Raw genomic sequence first — 20129 nt, 5'->3', positions numbered from 1 at the left:
AGTGATGTGTGGATCGATAGGGTTTCAATTGCAAAAGTTCATCCAACGGTTAGGTTGTTTTGTTTGTTTGAGATTCCCCGGCCGTTGCTTTGTGTTGCGAAATTCGACCAGCGTGGAGCCCGTTCAGGAGCGCAATGTTACAGAACGTCACCGAGAACCGAGTACTGCTCATTTTAAGCCCAGCGTCTTCTCTTTCAAGTTTTTAACATTTCACATCCCTGAAGGAGGGAGATGAGGGAGTCTTGTAGGGATTTTTTTGTAGAAGTAATGGAGCTTCATTTTGTGTCGGACTCATGATAGGAAATTGGCCACCAACCAAATTCTCCCCCGTCTTTGTCATGGCTGGTAGCTTTGTCTCCAGCCTCCTTAGCTGGAAACCAGCCATCGTTTGAAGGTCCTCTACTTTTCTTTGTCTGGTAAAATAGCGAAAGCAGCTGGTGAATTTAAGGATTTACCAGACTCTGTGGCCCGTTGACAGAAATTATTCTCCTCACCTAGTTAGAATGGAAAGATTTGTTTTACTACATACAGTCAAGTCACTGTTTACATTTGAAATAAAATTTTTACTCTGCTGATTTCAAAATCAGAGTCACTGATAGAAAGAGTTTGGCCTGGTTTTACCATGTTGCCGCCTCCATCCCAGAACTAAGAAATATTTGTAACGACCCCCCACCCCACCCCACCCCACCCCCTTAAAATGCCGACGGTCTTTTTCTGTTTCTGTCTCTAAAAAGTCAATTTTCAGGAGCAGAGCTAAAAAAAAAACCCAGCAATGTCCAAACTGTTGTCTGTCTCTGGATCAGGTTGTGATCTCAGGAGACTGTAGATCTTCCTGATTTTCTTTGGATTCACAATTAATGCGATTAATTAGAGAGAGAACCTGCAGGATCGAGATGGTTTCAGATGGATCAGTTTCTCCCAATCTTAATTCTTCCTGCCTCGCTGAATTCTCTCTGAAGCTGTGTTTTTAAGTCTCTGATGGGTCTCTACTTTATATGAGGATGTTTTAATTAGTCCCAGTGAGAGACTAAATGCACTCTGTTTGGGTCCCCACATAACATATTAAGTAGTATGTATTGAGGATGTTTTAATTGGCCTGGGTCCTAGGAACAAACTAAATTTACTCCATTTGGATGAAGCACTGAAATAGTTGAAAGGGAATTTCACCAAAAGTGACCTTGAGGTTTTCAAGCTGCAAAAAAAAAAGCCTTTAATTCTGACTTCTACATATGAAGAAAAATGCAATTGTATGGTGTCATCAGATTGTATTTCCCGTCCATACAATGTTCCTTGAACCATCTCAAGAGGTTAAAGGAGTGTCTTCTGCTTGATGTTGAGAACAAAAAGCACACTCTACTACTAAACTACTGAAAACAATTCATTTTTTTTATTTTTATTTTTTTTGGAAAAGGTCTAGTTTTGTGCAGCAAGAACCTGGAAGACAATTTTGGTGTAATTCCCTTTTTAAGAACCGCTGCGGGGCAGAATTCATGGTCTACTGTCAGTAGAGTTCTGTACAGTCTTTCGGGGCCAGATTGACCAAGAGGAAGTGTATTTTCATAGCTGTATTTCATCTGTGTAAAAATGCATCTGTCACTTGTCACAGAGTTAACAGTGGAAGGATGAGAATTAAAGGTGTAGATGAAAACGAACTGTACAGCTGAAGGTGCACATAAAGAGAAACCGTACGACCGAGGTTTGTACGAAAAGGAGAGAATTTCTCAAGTGATTTTTATTTTCTTACTTCCATTCCATTTTAAAATTTAGATGTGAACTTTTAGTGAGTCTGGCGCTTTATTACAATTGCCTGTATGTACCAAGCATCTCATAACGAGTGCTGATATACGACCAGTAATAGATCAACTCATAGAGAAGTTTCTGTAGGCATGTGAGCTTACCAGTAATCTTAGATCGCGGCCTGAAGCCTAATTTATGAAAAACGTTCTTTGACCGTATCCTAGATCATATTGTATAATCATTTCAAAGAACACGAATTAAAAAAACAAATCAAAATCATGTTTATACCATCAAAAACCTCGGATAATGATAGAGGTTTAGTTTTAGTTTTTGATATATCGAAGAAAATTGGAGAAAATCATTGTAACCTGCTGATTTTCAGTGAGTCAGTTTTGGAGAAATCACACGTTTGGCTCCGTTTTGGGTTGTAAGCGCAAAATTTGTGCATAAGAACCTTTTTAGAAACGAGTCTGCCGGTTTACCAAAAGCATCCCAGTAAGACCATCGCAGTCTATTGGGTAAAAATTGAGTAGAAACATTTTCAGATACTTGGGGTAACTGGGCTGCTCCTGTTTTCCTTAAAGCTTGGTACATACTGGCCCTGCTCTCTCAGTCAGATTAATGGGCTGGAGGCAGACTTGGGTCAAACAGCATCCACAAATAGTCCTTTGTGCTTGTTTTGTCCTGCTTGGAGGACCAGGCGGGTGGTGTTTACCGCGTCGGGGCAAATCTGAGGTTTGAATTGTCGAAGTACACTAAATTTACTTTCACATATTTTCCTATGATTGCCTATAACAGTGATTCTGAACAACAGTCTTTTTCATATCAAGTACACTAGTCCACATTAGGGCCACCGACCCCCATTTGATGAGATTTTGTCTCTCAGACCCAAATCTGAGAATATTTTTTATTGTCAGATATGATTTTCTCCAGAATTCCACGACTATCTGTATTGTAGGCAGAGAGATAACAGTGAAACTATGATCAAAAGTCATTCTATATTCTCTAATTGTGTTAACTTCTTGTAAATGAAATAATGCTGAAGTTAAACAATTCATCAATTTGCTGTGGAACCCCCTCAAGGACCCTCTGGTGGTCCCCGGACCCCACATTGAGAACCACTGGTCTATAATACGGTTTCTGGGACTCATTACATTGTCCTACGTGGAAAACCTCCCGCCTTGTTTGGCTCCTCAGTAGACGACAACAAACCACACAAAGAATACCAAAATCCTGTTTGGCCCGGGTCTGATGGGGTGCATGGATGTGGATTAAGCCTTCTAGATGCCAGCGCGGATACAATATGTGTCTGAAACAGAAAAAGGACAGATGGATGTTTGGGAAAATCAGATTGAAATAAAGTGACTTCACTGCAACTCTGCAGAACTTGGAGTCGAGCCTCTTGAACATCATATTCGGAGGATTTACACTTTCAGTTTTGACCGATATGGGTTTTTGAAGGCCGAGATCAATATCTTTAGACTGAAGTCACTGATAGCTGATATTTTGTGTATTCAATTTGACCATTTTAATGCAAAAAAAATTCTGTATTCAGTGTTTCCCCCCAGAATTTTCTTCTTGTCAGGGTGGAAAAGCCTCTGAAGCAGCATTTAGGACACTAAAACTCTCCATTGAAACTCAGACTAATAACATTTGTTCAGTGGCTATTCAATTGTAGGGAAACTCTGGGATACATTAGGCCTCTAAATGAGGAGTTAATTGACCAAAAACAAACAATTAAATGAATAATTAAAATGTGAAAATGAAATAAAATGTCATTGCAGGTTTTACAGACTGGTTTTCTATAGCTGTGGTCAGGAGGAACCTCCATCATTTAAACCCATATTTAAATGTATTTTTTTACCCTATCTAGGCAGACTTGATAATAACTAATTAATTGATTCATTCCAGTAATAAATGGGGGTGAGCTGATTGGTTTGAACTCCACCCTAGACAGGATCTTGGTACTTCTTCTGCCTGACGGCACCGCAGACTGAACACTTTTTTGTTTTGTGTTTTTTTAGAGGAAATCTGTTCAAGAAGAAAGGAAATCCTTGTCTAGAACGAGGCTTAATCTGTGTTTCGTGCTGCCGGCCCATAATCGCTCCACTGAACCTGATGTAGATCTGTGTTCACTGTTTTTAAAAAAAAAAAAAGAAAAAGAAAAAGAAAAAAGCCTACGCGGCAGATTCTGTTTGTTCAAAATGTCCGGTCCAAATAATGTGGAATAAAAACAGGCACCACCGGGTGTGAATGCGGCTCCTTCCATTTCTATGTTGTACTGTACTGTAGTATCGCTGTAACATAGATGTTTTCTAAGTTATTAAAAACCAACATCCCAAGCATCTCCTCAAAACTCCACCTGGTCTGCGTCTTATTTCCTCTGCTGTTTGTGCCTGTTTACATGTTCATGAATCTGTCTTCTGGTGACTTGGGACTTGACTCTGACTTGTACTTTGATGACTTGAAAAGGTTTCTAAAGTCTTGACTTGAGATCTTGTGTTTGTGTAAATGACTTAGATTGAAAGTGATGAGATTTGTTCCAGCAGACGACTGAATTTAAATTCTGTTTTCTGAATTTGTATGGAGTGATTGAATTTATTGAAGTTGAAACTGATTATAGAAATCAAACTCATGATGCTCTTACCAAGTTTTTATCCTATTAAAACCATATTGCATTGAAAAGTCCTAGATATTTAGTTTTCTTTAAGATATTAAATTGATACTGGACTCTTGATTTGTTCTGACTTGACTTGGAGTTCTATATTTAGACTTGGGACTTCACTTGAGACTTGTACCTCAAGACTTGAGACTGACTTGGGACTTGGTCACACCTCTGCCTTATTTGTTTTCTATTGTCAATTTAACCAAATATGGTCCATTTTAAGCCGAGATGCATTTGTTTATTGTGTCTACCTTGCTTTCTATTGTGGAATAAAAAGAAGAAGAAGCAGCAGCAGCAGCGTCCTCCATCTTGGTGCAGTTGAAAATGTGATTAGATTGGGAGAGTTTTTGTTCCAGAAGTAGGGGGAAAGTGAGTTCAGAAAGCCATAAATCTCAGCAGATATATTTTGGTCATTTTGTGATATGGGACAGTAAAAACCTTCCTTATTGCCGCTTTAATCTCCGGCCCTGCAGTTCCCCCTCCAGCCTGCAGGGGGCGACAGGAGGTGTCCTGTGTGTTTCTGTTAGTGTGTCTGTCCGCTCCTGCCGCCGCTCCTCTGCTCGCGCAGCCAGTTCGCGCTTCCTGTGAACCAGCACGCCAGCCCAGCCAAACAACAGCAAGCTAAAGGAGATTTCCAGACTTTCTGCCTCTCTAATAACTTTCTGAACCACCCAGCCTGGTTGTGTTTAACCCGGAAAAGAAGCGCACAGATCGGCGCTCAGTTTATCCCCCCCAGCTGTCGAGCATTTTACTGAGTCTCACAGTAAATTAGCAAGATTTGTGGCACGAAATAGGTCACAGCTTCTTGTTGACAGCTTCATCCACAACCAAAAAAAAACGGTGCGGTTCTGTGTTTTTTTTCCTCCCAACCGCCACATCCAGCGGATCTAACGGCACGGACGATGGTTTTGCTGAAAAGCGTCCCTCCTCCCACCGAGGGAGTGAAGCATGAGCAAGCCGAAACCACAGCGATCCTGGACGGCAAGGGGCTCGGCTGCGGCACGCTGTACGTCGCGGAAACGTAAGTGATGCTGCTGCTATTTTACCGTCTGAACCACCAACTTTACTTAATTTCCCATGGACTTTTATACATACCCGAGGACCCGAGGAGGTTGTGTTCACTTTGGTAAACGGAAAATAGCGTAAAATCACAGGATACTGCCTCCCCGGGGTGGCCCAGGCCAAGTTAGACCCCAAACTGGGCAACCTGTGGCCCGTTTCCACAGCAGGGCCAGGTGGGGCCTGTCAGCTCCAGGGCATCACGAACTGTTTATAATAATTACAACTCTGTTATGTTATTACACACCATATTTCATCTCACAAACCATATTTGATGGTAACAAAGGTCCAAAAACAATCACAGAGCTTGTTTTGGGATAAATTGTGTTCAGATGTGTCAACTTTACTCGAGTCTCAAGTCTTGAAGCACAAGACTCAAGTCAAGTCCCAAATCTAAAGGTAGATTACATAGTGAAGTCCATGTCATTGATGTCAAGTCTAAATGTAGAACACCAAGATCTTTTGTCAAGACTTTAGAAACCTTTTCAAGTCATCAAAGTACAAGTCAAAGTCAAGTCCCAAGTCATTCAAGTCTCAAGTCTTCTCTTCATGCATCAAATCAAGTCTCAAGTAGTTCAAATTGTGACTCGAGTCCCCACCTCTGATTCTGTCACATCATGAATAACGGAGTTCCCGGAAACCCTGGAAAAGTCATGGAATTTGAACATTTTCTTTTCCAGGCCTGGGAATGTTTGTGAAATTGTAAAACATCATTAAACTTTTGGGAAAAGTCATGACATTTTAAATGATACTACCGGTAAGTGTATCATTTTTGGAAACATGAAAATAAAACTAAATGCAGTTGATCTGCAAACTGGTCGCTGTGATTCTCTAAACGAATTTTCAGTCACGCTGATGATCGACTGTCAGCTTTGGGCGCGTTTGTTTTCCAGGCGTCTGTCGTGGTTCGACGGGGCGGGGATGGGTTTCTCCCTGGACTACCCCTCCATCGGCCTGCATGCGATCTCCAGAGACCTCAGCGCCTATCCGCAGGAACACCTGTACGTCATGGTCAACGCCAAACTGAACGGTGAGGGGAAAACACACACTCTATAATGAGCGAGACACACAGCCAGTATTTCTTGGCAGTATTTGGCCTCAGCGGGGATTTCGTCTGGCAGGTCGGGTTGAAGTGAAAGTGGAAGACATGGTGAAGCGTCACGAGTCGTAACATGCGAGAGATTCTGTTTTGTTTTTGTCTCCGTCTTTGTTGCTCAGCCTCATTGCTGTGGTGTCTCTGCACTGCACTTCCCAGAGATCACCTGTCAATCAAACGGTGTGGGCGGAGCTTGGATGTTCTGTTGATGTTTCTGTAGGTCTCTCTTAGATCCAGAAAGGAAGGTGAAAAGTCATATTAGTGTGTTTTTCTCTGTCTGTTTCTGGCTTTGGGTGTGTCCGTCTGCATGAGTTTCTAATTCTTTGTGTGTGTTTTTACCTTAATTCCCCCCCTCCAGATGAAAACGAGGCGGAAATGGCAGAGAACGCCCATGACGATGATGACGAAGACGCCAGCAGTGGTGATGATGACGATGACGAGGAAGGAGTGATCACAGAGATCCGCTTTGTGCCCAGCGACAAGGCTGCATGTGAGTGGAAACACTGGAGGACAGGGTACAAGGGGGTACTGTGTCTAGACAGACTCTATCTGTCTACCAAACCGCATTTAAATCATCCGTTTAAATTAGGGTTCCACCAATATATCAGGTCAATATTGGTCATGTAGTCCAGTGTCAATATGATGGAGGTTCCTCCCTGATTACAGCTACAGCATAACAGTCTGGAAAACCAATGATGACATTTTATTTAATTTTCACATTTTAATTATTCATTTGTTTGTTTTTGTCACTTAATTCTTCATTTAAAGGCCTAATGTGTCCCAGAGTTTCCCCACTTCAATACCCTCCTTTCAAGAAATGTGAAAAATTTGACGTATCCACACTGACATATTGACAGTATTTGACGGTGATATTTACAGGTTATTGAAATGACCACAGAGGGGCAGCACTGCCATACTGATTAGTATGAGGCACCTGGTGGGGATTCATGTTTTTCTCTGTGTGTGTGTGTGTGTGTGTGTGTGTGTGTGTGTGTGTGTGTGCACGTGCAGTGGAGTCCATGTTCTCGGCGATGTGCGAGTGCCAGGCGCTGCACCCCGACCCGGAGGACGACGACTCGGACAACGACTTCGAAGGAGAGGAGTACGATGTGGAGGAGGCTGGTGAGAGGAACACACACACACACACATACACACACACACTCTCACACACACTCACACACACACACACACCATCAGGACGGACAACCAGGACAGCTGTTTTGGAGCATTGAGTCCAGCACCTAAAAGCATCATTACAGACCAATATGAAGAGTTTCAATACAAAATGAAATATTTATCTTGTTAAAAAAAAGTGAGACAAAACAATAGCTGGTATGAAACTACAACTGAACTTCAACTCTTTAATGTATTTTCTCACCCTGTCCCTGTCTGTCTGTCTCTCCCTGCTGATCTGGATTCATTGATTACAGAGGCAGGTAAGACGATCAGACTTATTACTTTTACAACGTTATTACTGGATAATTTTACAGATAATGTCTTGTACACAAACCTGCTCTGGCAGACAATCATTTCTCCCCTCTTTCTCCTTTTCATTCTCATTCCCTCCTTCCCTCCCTTTCTCCTTCGCTCTCCTCTTTTTTTCCCATCCTCTTCTCGCTTCCTTCTCCCTCTTTTATCTTCCCTGTCTTCCCTTTAACCTCTCCCTCCTTCTCTCGCCTTGTTCCCCCGTCTCTCCTCCTTCGCTGCATCCTTTCCTTGCTCCCTCCTCTCTTTCTCCCCATCTCCACTTTCACACCCTCAACCGCCACCTCCTTCCCTTTTTGTTCCTCTCCCCTCTTCTTTTTCTTTCATTAACCCTCTGTCCCTCTTTTTCTAACCCCTTTCTGCCTCGTTTATCTCCCTCTCTCCCCTTTTTTCCCTCACCCTACCTCCTTTCCTCCCTCTCCTCTCTTTGTCCTCCACCCCTTCCCTTTCTCACCCTCAACCTCTCTTCCCTTTTTGTTCCTCTCCCCTCTTCCTTCCCCTTCATTAACCCTATCTCCCTCTTTTTCCCCACCCTTTCTTCCACATTTATCCCCCCCCCCCACCCAGAGCACGGTCAGGGCGACATCCCGACCTTCTACACCTATGAGGAGGGTCTGTCGGCGCTGACCCAGGAGGGCCAGGCCACCCTGGAGAGGCTGGAGGGGATGCTGGCCCAGTCCGTCGCCCAGCAGTACCACATGGCCGGGGTTCGAACCGACGAGCCCAACGCCGACTTCGAAGGTACAGCTCACACACACACACACACACACACACACACACATAGGGGAGCTTGTTGGAGAGACTGGGTTTGATCTCCTGTCAAAACTGATGTGTTTTTCCATGTCAGAGTGTCCTTGCTGTCGTCTTGATTCAAACCAGTCAAATTTGGCTACCTGGCTAGTGGAAATAGCATAAATAGAGTGTATCTGATGCCCATGTACATTTCTATGCATACAAACTATAAATTAAGTTATTCTAAAAATTGTGTGACTTGTGGGCCTTGCTATGTTCTGTGGCACAACTTTGCATTGAAAAAGATTTCTTCACCATGTGAAAAACATCACGCCTACTCTTACAAAATTATTGCTGTCATGAAATTAAGCACTGTATGGGTTGCTGCGAAAATTATGCATCATCTTAAGACTTTTGCTCATAAAATAGTTAGTTTTAGAGGATACAATCATCTGTTTTTGACATTTAATTATGGATGACTTTCATGCAGCATTTTTTGTGGATTGAGTGTGTTGGTTGTTGTTGTTGTTGTTGTTGTTGACAGACGGTATGGAGGTCGACGCAGGAGCGACGGTGGCCGGTCAGTTTGAGGACGCAGACGTAGATCACTGGTGAGTCTGAACCAGTCCAGACCCGACATGGGTCACCAGCATATCCACCAGTATCTCACAAAATGATGGCTGGCATTAAAGTAAAGCACATTACTGGTTACTGTCGCAGTTCTGAGAGATCTTAAAGCTGCACTAGGAAACTTCCCTTCACTTATTTAGTTTGATTCTCTGGCTGAAGAGGTGGAAGAACCTCTGCTCTCCACACATTACATTTACATTTCAGGCTTTTAGCTGAGGCTCTTACCCAGAGCAGCTTACAGTGAGCACAGCAGTAGAATAAGCTTCACTTCCTGAATCACCAACAGTAATAATAAGAATAATAATAATGATAATAATACATTCTATTTATATAGCGCTTTCTCATGAGTCAAAGCACTTTACAGCTTAAAAACAAAACAGCATTAAAACACCATTTAAAAAGATGTTTTAAGTATACTTAAAAATAACAATGCAATCATAAGTACAAGCAACCAATAGTAAGGAGGTCAAAGGTCAGAGCCTCAGTACACAGACGATAGAAATTCTATATCTCATTGAGGAAATGTTGCTCTGTGTTTTCACCCGGTGTCCCAAACTGCTCCGGTCTGAAACCATTTTGCGGCGGCCATTTTCTGCAGAGTAAGAAATTTGGTTAAATCAGTTTGGGATGCAAATCATAGACAGAGGTGTTTCAGTTTTACACATTTGTGGAAACACTGTAGTGGCAGCTGTAGTCCATTCTGAGAACCAACATGTTTGCACAATCCATCATGCTTTATTCACTCCGTCAATATGTCTTCAAACTCAATCAATAAAACACAACTTCAGAATAAAATAGGCTATTGACAAAAATGTATAAAAATAAGTAAATAAACTACGATGATCAAAATGTGTTTACATGTTGTCCATTCATGTGTCTTATCTGTCTCTCTCTGTTCAGATGGAGCTCTTCTCAGCTGCCAATCAAAGCACCAGTGTTGCATCATGGGATAGGATGAGAGGACAGCAGCACTTCTCCAAGGCTTCCTGAACGCCTCTCGGCTCTTAACTCGTCTTCTCTTCCTGTCCCAACTCATCTCAATAGTCTTCAGTAGCTTCCTAAACTTGTCTGTTTATTATATATTGCATTATAGATCAGAAGTTGCATTCTGTGGTTGTTTTTCTGCTGATCTTCACATCATTTCCATCATGGCTTTGTCCTGGTCGTATTCAGAAAGACGACGGGGATGCATCAAAGTGAACTACTGCAGACTATTGAGACGCAGCCCCACAGGCCCAGTTCCTTCTGTTGACTGTAAAAAAAAAACAAAAAAAAAAAGACCATCTCTCTGTTTTGTGTTTTGTATCTAAAGACCAACTTGATATCTGATGTTCCCAGAAAGGGAGAGCTTTTGTCTTTGTATGAAATCGTCAATAAATGCATAGTTTTTGTATGAAAATAGTTTTTATCCGTCTTTATCGAACCTCTTGTCTTACCAGGTTTAGTCTTATTGAGATCAGGAGTTTCTGAGGAAGACCAAGACAGCAGCAACATAAGTTACAGACACAACAGGAATAAAAACATTGCACAATAACTAACTAAAAGATTATCTACTACACGTTCTCAAACAAAATAATCATTTCTATATAATAAATCCAGCCTATTGCACGGCTTCTTACCATTATGACGTGAATTATTTGACACAAAAATATAGATTTTTTTTTTAAATGATTTTATTACAAGCTGAAAGTAATTTACAAGCTTCTGCCAAAACCTAGTTCAGCAGGACCGTAACCATGGAAACGTCTGTTCGTGTCACAGTTTGATGTTGTGAGACTACAGTATATTTTATCTTACACACAGGAAATGTCATGTTTCCCTTCCATCCTTCCATCAGTGTGTGTGTGTGTGTGTTTAAAATATGTTTAATGAGAAAGTGTGTGATTATAGCAGTAATACATTAGTCTAGTCTTTCTTTACTGGGTGTGTGTTTACAGTAGTGCGACAGGTTTGAATGTGTGTATCGGCAATTATGGATGAAAAGGCGAAACTATTATTTTGCTAGATATTATGATTGAGGTCATTAGTGTTGATGGTTGCAGGAACTAAATTATTCGACGGCGTTGTTGGCGTCTGACATCAACATCTTGACTAGTTTCAATTAGAACTTTCTAAATGAAATGTGTCAATATTGCCGATATGTGAATATTTTATCCTTATTAATCGTGAAAACTAAAATGGTGAAATATGATTAGCAGGGTTTTTCCACAGGTGTAGAAAGAGGCTGACAGTGTGTGTGTTAGTGTAGTAACAGACAGGGTTTTTTTTTTTACCTTTATTTATCCAGGGAAAATTGACTGACAAGGTGAATTTAGGTTCACACACACACACACACATTTTCCCAGCTGGTCCAGGGATTCAAACTGGCAACCTTCTGCCTCTGAACCCCCGGGCCTGTGGGCAGACTGTCCCCGCTGTCGCATTGTTATGACATCATCGTTATTTGTGTTTCAGAGAGACAGTTGTGTGTGTGTGTGTGAAACTAAACTCACCCTGTCTAACCCCCCCGATCAGCTGAGTTATTTCTGCCCCACTAAGGATTTACTCAAATTATCAGATTACCACCTCACTCTCTCCACTCTCGTTTTTTTTCTCTCTCTCTCTCTCTCTCCACTTTTCCTACATTAGCCTCTTTTTTTAATCCCCTTTCCCTTCTCCCTCTCTTTTCTCCCTCATCCTAACTTTACCTCTCCCATCATGCTCACTCTGTCCTCTAACAACCAAATGAATTCACTCTGTATTCTGAGTGTATTCTGTATGCAAAAAAAAGGACTCATATGTATTTCCAAAAGGTGCAAAAGTGACAAAAAAGTGCACAAACGAAATGTTCTATCGGACTATCATCAGTTCTTTGCCTCTTTTGGTTTTGTTCCTTTTTCATCAGTGTGTGAGTTCTTGTTGAGTACTTTTTGACTAAATCATTAAAAATATCCTAAATTATAGGACTTTTCTGTAGAGCGCAGACATCTCTCATCCACTCTACTAAATGTGTATATTAATCATTTCTATACATTTAACATAACATGATTCACCCTTTTTCATTCATCCTCCACTGATCTCCTCACAGTACGTCTTGTCTCCTCTGCTTCATCTGTGCTCAATCTCATTTCAAAATTGTCCAACCTCCAGTTTTTACAAAGAACAGAGATGAGAAGAGTGGAAAAGAAGAGAGGAGAGGGAAGGAGGCAGGAAGATGATGGAAGGTGAGAAAGAGGAGAGGAGTTTTCTTCAGAGGATCTAAAGGCACCAGTTACATCTGTGCAAACTAACCATATACAGTACATTACTGCAGTGTGTGTGTGTGTGTGTATGTGTGTGTGCTTGTCTCTGGAATGTCACATATAAGCTTAACAAAATAAAAACACTTGAGCTGGACCCCAAAGTCCTAAATCCAACATTAGAGGAGTAACATGATCACATTGTTATCATTAATTGAACTGACATCAGGCAGCTAAACTGAACTTTCCAGTTGAAAATAGCATTAATTAGTCAATTAGTTCAAGTAAATTGTGCAGTTATACAAAAATAAAACTTGGCTCAATATATAATATGTTGTGCCTACAATACTCATATGCAGGGCTTGAAATTAACACCAACCAGCAGGTAAATACTGGTGTATTTTGACTGTAGTTGGTAAGTCAAAATTTTGAATCCACTTCAGCTGGTAGCCACATGGATTCAGTCCAATCTTAAAAATGTAAAATTGATCTTAAAAATCACATACACAGCAAAGTTTCCAGTGTTCATAAGTGTTGATTTTTCAGTAACTATTAAAGTAAATATTTGGATATGACTAGTGTTGGATGGAGAGTTTTGTTTCACTGATGTGGCTCTGAGGCAGCTGAACAAAACCTCCATCTAAAAGTGTTAAATTAACTCTGATGGATGCGGACTGATGGAGTGGAAATACTGGCATACTGATGATTTATTTACACTGATGATTGTGCTGTAGGGTTCAACCACTTTTGTCTTTCCCGAAAAACAAATTGGCAGCCTAGAAAAATGAAAACTGGCCTGCGAAATTCTGAATGCCAGTTAATTTCATGCCCTGTTAACATGTGCTTTCTTACATATACATAAAATAATATGCTGATGTTAGTGTCTTTAGTCAGCTGTTCAGCTTCTCAAATGTGCTCTGTATAATCATCTGGATAATCATGGTCCATTTTAAAGAAGAAGACTTATAGGCTGCAGTCTTCAAGAAAAAAAAAAAGTGCATATCAGTGCTGTTCTTCCTTCATTCATGTTTGATATTTGACTGAAATCGTCCCAAAAAAATAACAAGCAGCCATTTAAAAACCTCAGAAGTGCTCCGCAGGTTTAGAGTCTGGAGAGCAGATCCTGTGGGTTTGAAACGCTTCCCGTACAATAAAGTTGTGTTGAATCAGCCGAGTGTCCCATCCGGCTCCACACCCATAGTATCCCATCATGCCTTTGATCTTCACTTCCTCTTCTTGGTCTCCAGGGGGCGGTAGGGAGGCGGGGCGGCCTTGCTCCGCAGCAGAGGGACGACTTTATCGAACAGCAACACGGAGCTGATCATACCTGCAAGAGGAGAAGAATGAACTTCAAGTCTCCAGGAAATCAACTCTGCTTACTTTTCCTTCCTGGAAAACAGAGGATCTTTAATAACAGATTTTCCTCCGCCCCTCTGATCAAATAAAACTGCCTTTCTCTCCCTAACTGATCTCCCATTGGTTTAGACTTTTGATTGATCCCTCACTGTGTTATGTCCCGCCTCCAACATCCTGGTTTAATCAACGAAGTAAAGGAAATCAAGGAAGTAAAGATGCCATTTCATGGGGTCTTTAAGAAATCGATCAGTTATCGATTATTATGGATTAGTAAGACATAAATCACAGAAATGTGAAATAAGGAAGGAAAAGAGTTCAAAGGAATAAGGAGAAATGGAGGAGTGTGATCCAAAGTGCCTACAGTAATATGAAACACCTTCAGTTTGTTTTCTTTGGTCTGAAACAGAGTGGACAAGTGGACTTTGATGCATTTTTGTATTTGGTTCATTCAGCTTCACACTGCACAATTACAAGTGAACCAGGGTTTGTAAACAGAAGTCACATGACTCACAAGCAGCTTGTTTACTGGACTGGTGACCTGTCATCCTGCAGGTTAGAGATTTTTTCAGTTCGTGTAACTTTAGCTCAGCATGGTGAACTTTGCTCTGTATTTGTCTTCCTGTTCATTTTGTTCTGCTAGGCTTTCCAGGCATGAGGAACTGCTGGCTATCAGATGTCAACATCTGTCTCTTTATACCCATAATCCCTTGTCCCTTGTGTTGGCGGGATTATATTCTCACTCCTACCGCACCGCAGTTCTCTTGTTACAGGACTGAGATTTGTATTTTCAGGCATCTTAGTGCCGTTATTTGGTGCCACCAGAGTTCAAATGGCGTTGTTCTCACCTGGACAAACCAACAAAACTAAATGAGTTCACATAAACCATTCAGAACCTGCTGGCTGTGAACGCAGCCTTCGAGCTGCACAGGTAACCCTGCACACGACTATACAGAGAGAGACAAAGAGGAAGGGAGAAGAAAGGAAGAGAGAGAGAGAGAGAGAGAGAACAAAGTGTAACAGAGGAAGGGAAACCTGACACCTGCGGCAGATCACAAACAGGACATCCTGAGTTTAACTCAGCTCTGCCTGACCTCCATTAAACACAGGGCCACAACACACACACACACACACACACACACACACACACACACACACACAATCCTCTTCCTTGTGCCACCCTCTCCCTGGCTGTCTTGGTAAATCTCAGCCTTTGCTCTTATATATTCTCTCTCTCTGTTTTCTCTCTTATCCATTTCATGTCCTTTCAGAAGTGAAAACATTGCATTTAGACGAACAATGAAAAGCAGTTGAAAACGAGCATGAATGAAAGGGGTGCAGGTGTGTGTGTGGGAGTTTTTAAGGTGTTTTTTTTTTGTTAGTTTTCCCTCTGTTTGGTTTGGAAAGGTTTCATTGAAGTGTGTCTCCCTCTCCCTCCTTTCTTTTCCCTTCCCTTCTTTACGTTTCTTCATCATCTTTTGGTTTTATGCAGAGCACTAACTCGACACTAATACCTGCAGATGTCACCTGACACCTGAAAAGCCTGAAAATCTACTTTAAACTGATTTTTACGATTTCAATCCAACACAAACAGGCTGTGCTGACTACTCACTGGGTAATATGGCTCGACAATTACAATCATCACTCTAGTTACCATAATCATACCATAATGAAAACCTATAACAGCGGTTACAGGTACATATCACTAGATGATCCAAGCCTAAATTTCTCAAGATAATATAAATTAAATTAAATTCATTTATGGGGTTTAGAGAGGTATTTAGTGTGTTTCTTAGGTGCATTTGAAAGAGAGGGTGCATGTGTGTGTGTGTGTGTGTGTGTGTGTGTGTGTGTGTGTGTGTGTGTGTGTGAGATAAGTGAGTTGTGAGTTATGTAAGTTAAACAGCTTATCAGATTTGGGTTAACACTTCCAGCATGACCGACTGCCAGAAAGAGACAGAGACAGTCTGACTCTCTCTCTCTCTCTCTCTCTCTCTCTCTGTCTCTCTGACTCTCTCTCTCTCTCACTCTCTCTTTCTCTCTGTCTCTCCCGACCAATATTTGTATGGAAGCTACTGATATTTTGTGCCAGTATTCAGTATCTTTAAATTATCATGCCAAAGAAAAAGAAGTGCAGTGTTTCCCCCAGAACTGTACTCTTACCAGGGTGGAAAAGCCTCTGAAACAGCATTTAGAGCATCGTGGGAAAACTAAAACTCTCCACTGAAACCCACTGATGAAATACTTTTAAGATTTGCAGCTTTAAGGCAGGAAGAATTCTGTCTCCCATCGCCAGAAACAAGACAGAAGAGTTTGTCCCGTCCCCTAGTTTCTATAATATCAAGATGAATGTAAGTGATGTGATCCAGTGTGTGGCGGAGGCTCAGTGGTTGACTGTTGATCAGTTAGATCTAGTTAGGCTCTTTCTCTGTACAGTCCTTTGAGACAGGCGTGTGATAAAGCGCTATATGTAAACAAACTTGAAGTTGATCTTGAACTCACCCAGCAGCGGGCTGAGCCAGTAGACCAGGCTGTAGTCCAGGAAGGAGTTCCCACTGCAGGGGAACTGGGTGGAGAAGGCCAAGGCCGGGTTGAACACCGCTCCTGTCGTGCTGCCGCCTGGAAACACACACACACACACACACACACACACACGGTGGTATTACTGTACTTGTGAGAACCGTCACTGACTACATTAGTTCCCTAAACCCTAACTTTAACCCTCTCCACTACATGCCTAGCCTTAACCTTTACTCTAAACCTAATCCTAATCTTAACCCTAAACTCAAATCTTAACCCTAAACTCAAATCTTAACCCTAAACTCAAATCCTAATCTCGCCCCTTACAGAACTGAGAAGCGGCAAAATTTCCTCGCTTCGGAAGATTTTTCCTCATCTTTCTATCCTTGTGAGGACATTTGGTCAGCATAAGTATAGACACACACACACACACACACACACACACACACACACACACACACAAGAAGCACAGATACAGAGAGAGCAAGGGGGTGGTGGCAGGTTAAATAATGTTTAACTCAGAAAATACACAGTTCCTCCAGGACTGGCTGGTCTTGGGTCAGAAGCACAGAGAGACGCATGGCGCTAGTAAATCAGCATCCAATTTGACATTTTCACCATTTATCAACTTTCTGTCATTAATCATTTATCATGTTAACAACACAGTTGCAGTTTATCATTTAAGATGAGCCCTACAAGGGTTTTAATTTAAAAAGGTGAAAAATGTGAAAAATTTAGATTAAATTGCATGTGAATTTAAACGGAGAGTGATAAATTGTCAAGTGACTTCATAAATTCAAAGGTGATTTGATTAAATAACTGCATGGTGATATCAAATTTTCCTTTCATTCATCATTTGCACTACACCATTGCCATTTATTAATGCATGCAGCCTCGTCATTTTTATTACTTCTGCCAATTTATCATTTAATGTGAGTGATTTTTGTTACTTCTGCTCTCATACCTTAATGTCCATCAAAAATCACGGCCAATAGCAAGCCTCCTTAGGTATGAGAGCGGAAGTAACAAAAATTACTACTATCTTAATAGAAATTCTTCAGTTCACCCTTCTAGAGACTGGAGGTTTCTCTCCTTAAATGATAAATGGCTATTTGCTGTTTAAATGATGAATGTTGCTGATAGAAAGAGGTCATGAATGAAGAAAATGGCTCTGTTTTAATCAAATCACCTCTACTTTAATCAAATTGTCTTTGGATTTACCAAGTCACTTGACAATTTCTCGCTCATTTTTTCAATTTCACAGGCGTTTTCATCAGTTCTATTTTTATAGTGTAATTTTTGTTAGTTCCAGCCTCCACAGGGAATAAGGTCAACGCTCTCTCTCCTTGTTAATTCCCTAATATCCACACACACAGGCCTCACAGTGTGACTCTTCTCATGAAGTTCACTGATGAGGTGAATCCAGGTAAAAGCCATTATCCCTTATTGATTTCCCTTATTAAAGCTATACCAATCACAGAGGAGGAGATGTAGATAAAGAGAAGCAGACGAGTTAGAGAAGGAGTTTGAAGCTTTGAGACAGTTGAGATGTGGATTGTACAAAAGGGGTTCAAACTCAATATCAGGAAAACATCTCTACTATTTTGTACTTTCATTGTATTTATCAGGTAAATGATGTACACCAGGTCCTTCTCTATGCCACGGGGAGTTTGGATGTACCCAGTCTAGGATTTCTATATCTATGGTCTGTCCATTCTCTGATTATTTGTGAGAGACAGAGGTGTAGTGGTGTAGATGTGTAGTGGAGAGTTTAAGGAGTGTAAGTACGATGCCTTTCTCTCTGTGCATATAAGATATCCCCCTTTATCAGCATAATTAACACTGGAGTCACAGTTAATTAACACTAAATATAGAGCAGCACTGATAATGAAGGCCTGGTGGTATATATCTATTTATACATAAATAGATAGACTGTCCATCACAAGTCTCCACCCTGCTGAAGTGTCCTTGAGCAAGATGTTGAACCCCTACCAGCTGCAGAGAGGCTGCTCTGTAGCTGACCTCTGACCTCTGACCTCACATTATCACATTATCACATTATTACATTATCAGTCAGACTAATCACCACTGCAGTCACATTGTATTCATCTACTGATAATACCAAGACACACAACACTGATAATACTATTCAAACCTCTGACTGAGTAGGAATATAATAGAATAGAGCAGAATAGAACAGAATAAAAATACAACAGAACAGAACAGGATATAATAGAGCACAATAGAATACAACAGAACAGAGTTCAATAGAATAGAATAGAATAGAATAGAATAGAGCAATATAGAATAGAATAAAGAGAACAGAATAGAATAGAATGCAATAGTATCAAATAGAATAGAATAGAATAGAACACTGTCATACCTGCATAAACCACTGTTGTGATGACAGCAGCTATCGCGTGCACCCGGTATTTCTCCTCCACCGCTCGCGTGTGCGTGACAGCGGTCTGAACCGCGAAGGCGCACGCGAGCTCCACGGCGGCGGCCTTCGGCAGCGGCGCGTGGATGGGGCTGAGGCACGGGAAACCGAGCAGCTTGTGTCGCAGGTGCAGCCCCGACAGCCCGAGACCCCAGATCACCGGCACCGCGGCTCGCGCCACGCACGCCGCCGCGAACTGGCACGCGATCCGCTGCAGTGCGCACCTGCCCGTGAGCCTCGCATGGTATGCGTGCTCGAGCGCGCCAGAGGGGTTTCCGATGGCCCCACTGAAGGTGAGCGCGTGGACAACGGACGCCAGGTACGTCAAGGTGAGAGCGAGTCGAGGCTCGATCCCGCCCACCTCGGCCAGCAGCTTCAGCTCGTGCGTGCAGCAGCACAGCTGGAAGGTGGACACGAGCTCCATCGCGTAAACCGCGAGCCCGGTGTCCGCGAGAGCCCGGGCCAGCAGTCTGCGGGTGGCCTCGCTCAGCAGGACGATCCCCGCGAGCACCGACAGAGACACCGCCACGTCTGCAGTCATCTCCCCGGCCGGTGTGCTCTCTCTCTCGGGGACTCTCGGTGCTTCTGGCCGGTGGGAGGCGCCGATACACCGGGCTGCCTCTGTCTTCTCCCCGAACTTGCCTGGTCTCTCTCTCGGTGTCTCCCCCGGTCGTCGGGATGCACGGCTCTAAGTACCGGGCCGCTGGTGTCCTCTCCACGGCCTTGTCTGGTGTTTCTAACCCGGTGGATTCGCGACTGCACCGGGCTGCGGCTCTCTGCTCTGCCCGCAGGGTGTGAAGTGCAGCGGGGAACAAATGAGCTGCAGCCCCGGTAGCTCACATGGTGCGGAAGTGACTGAGCTCTGCACTTTGCCTCCTCCTCCCTCTCCTACTCCTCTGCTCCCCCTTTTATCCCTTCTCTTCTTCTCCATCTCCTCCGCCTCTTCTTTTCCTCCCTTTATTGTTCTCCACCTCCCTCTCATCTTCTCCTCTTTCGTTTCTTCTCCTCATCCTTCTCTTCTTCTCCTCTCCCTCTTTCCCCCACCTCCCTCTCTCCTCCTCCTCCTCATCTACCTCTTTCTTCTTCTCCTCTCCTCCACCTCTCTCCTCCTCCTTTTTTTCCACCCTTCTCCTCCTCCTCATTCTCTTCACTGCCTCCTCTTCTCCACCTTCTCTTCTCATCCTCTCTCTCTTC

At 42.4% G+C, this 20129-nt stretch overlaps 2 protein-coding genes across 2 annotated transcripts; one reads left to right on the top strand and one right to left on the bottom strand.

Moving 5' to 3' along the window:
- Positions 1 to 4991: 4991 nt before the first annotated feature.
- clns1a (chloride channel, nucleotide-sensitive, 1A) lies at positions 4992 to 9389 on the top strand. The gene is made up of 7 exons (XM_078284199.1): positions 4992 to 5423; positions 6355 to 6491; positions 6916 to 7047; positions 7569 to 7679; positions 7988 to 7993; positions 8610 to 8783; positions 9319 to 9389. The coding sequence occupies exons 1-7, from the start codon at positions 5305 to 5307 to the stop codon at positions 9387 to 9389; spliced, it is 750 nt and encodes a 249-aa protein (XP_078140325.1). The 5' UTR covers positions 4992 to 5304.
- A 2906-nt stretch (positions 9390 to 12295) lies between these two features.
- aqp11 (aquaporin 11) lies at positions 12296 to 19476 on the bottom strand. The gene is made up of 3 exons (XM_071905899.2): positions 18879 to 19476; positions 16478 to 16594; positions 12296 to 13949 (listed from the first exon to the last, which is right to left on the bottom strand). The coding sequence occupies exons 1-3, from the start codon at positions 19474 to 19476 to the stop codon at positions 13846 to 13848; spliced, it is 819 nt and encodes a 272-aa protein (XP_071762000.2). The 3' UTR covers positions 12296 to 13845.
- Between the last annotated feature and the right edge of the window lie 653 nt (positions 19477 to 20129).

This window comes from Centroberyx gerrardi, chromosome 6 (genome assembly GCF_048128805.1).
Source record: "Centroberyx gerrardi isolate f3 chromosome 6, fCenGer3.hap1.cur.20231027, whole genome shotgun sequence".
In the NCBI taxonomy this organism is placed as follows: Eukaryota; Metazoa; Chordata; class Actinopteri; order Beryciformes; family Berycidae; genus Centroberyx; species Centroberyx gerrardi.
The sequence above is the reverse complement of the archived record's forward strand: the minus strand, read 5'-3'. Positions and strand labels throughout refer to the sequence as shown.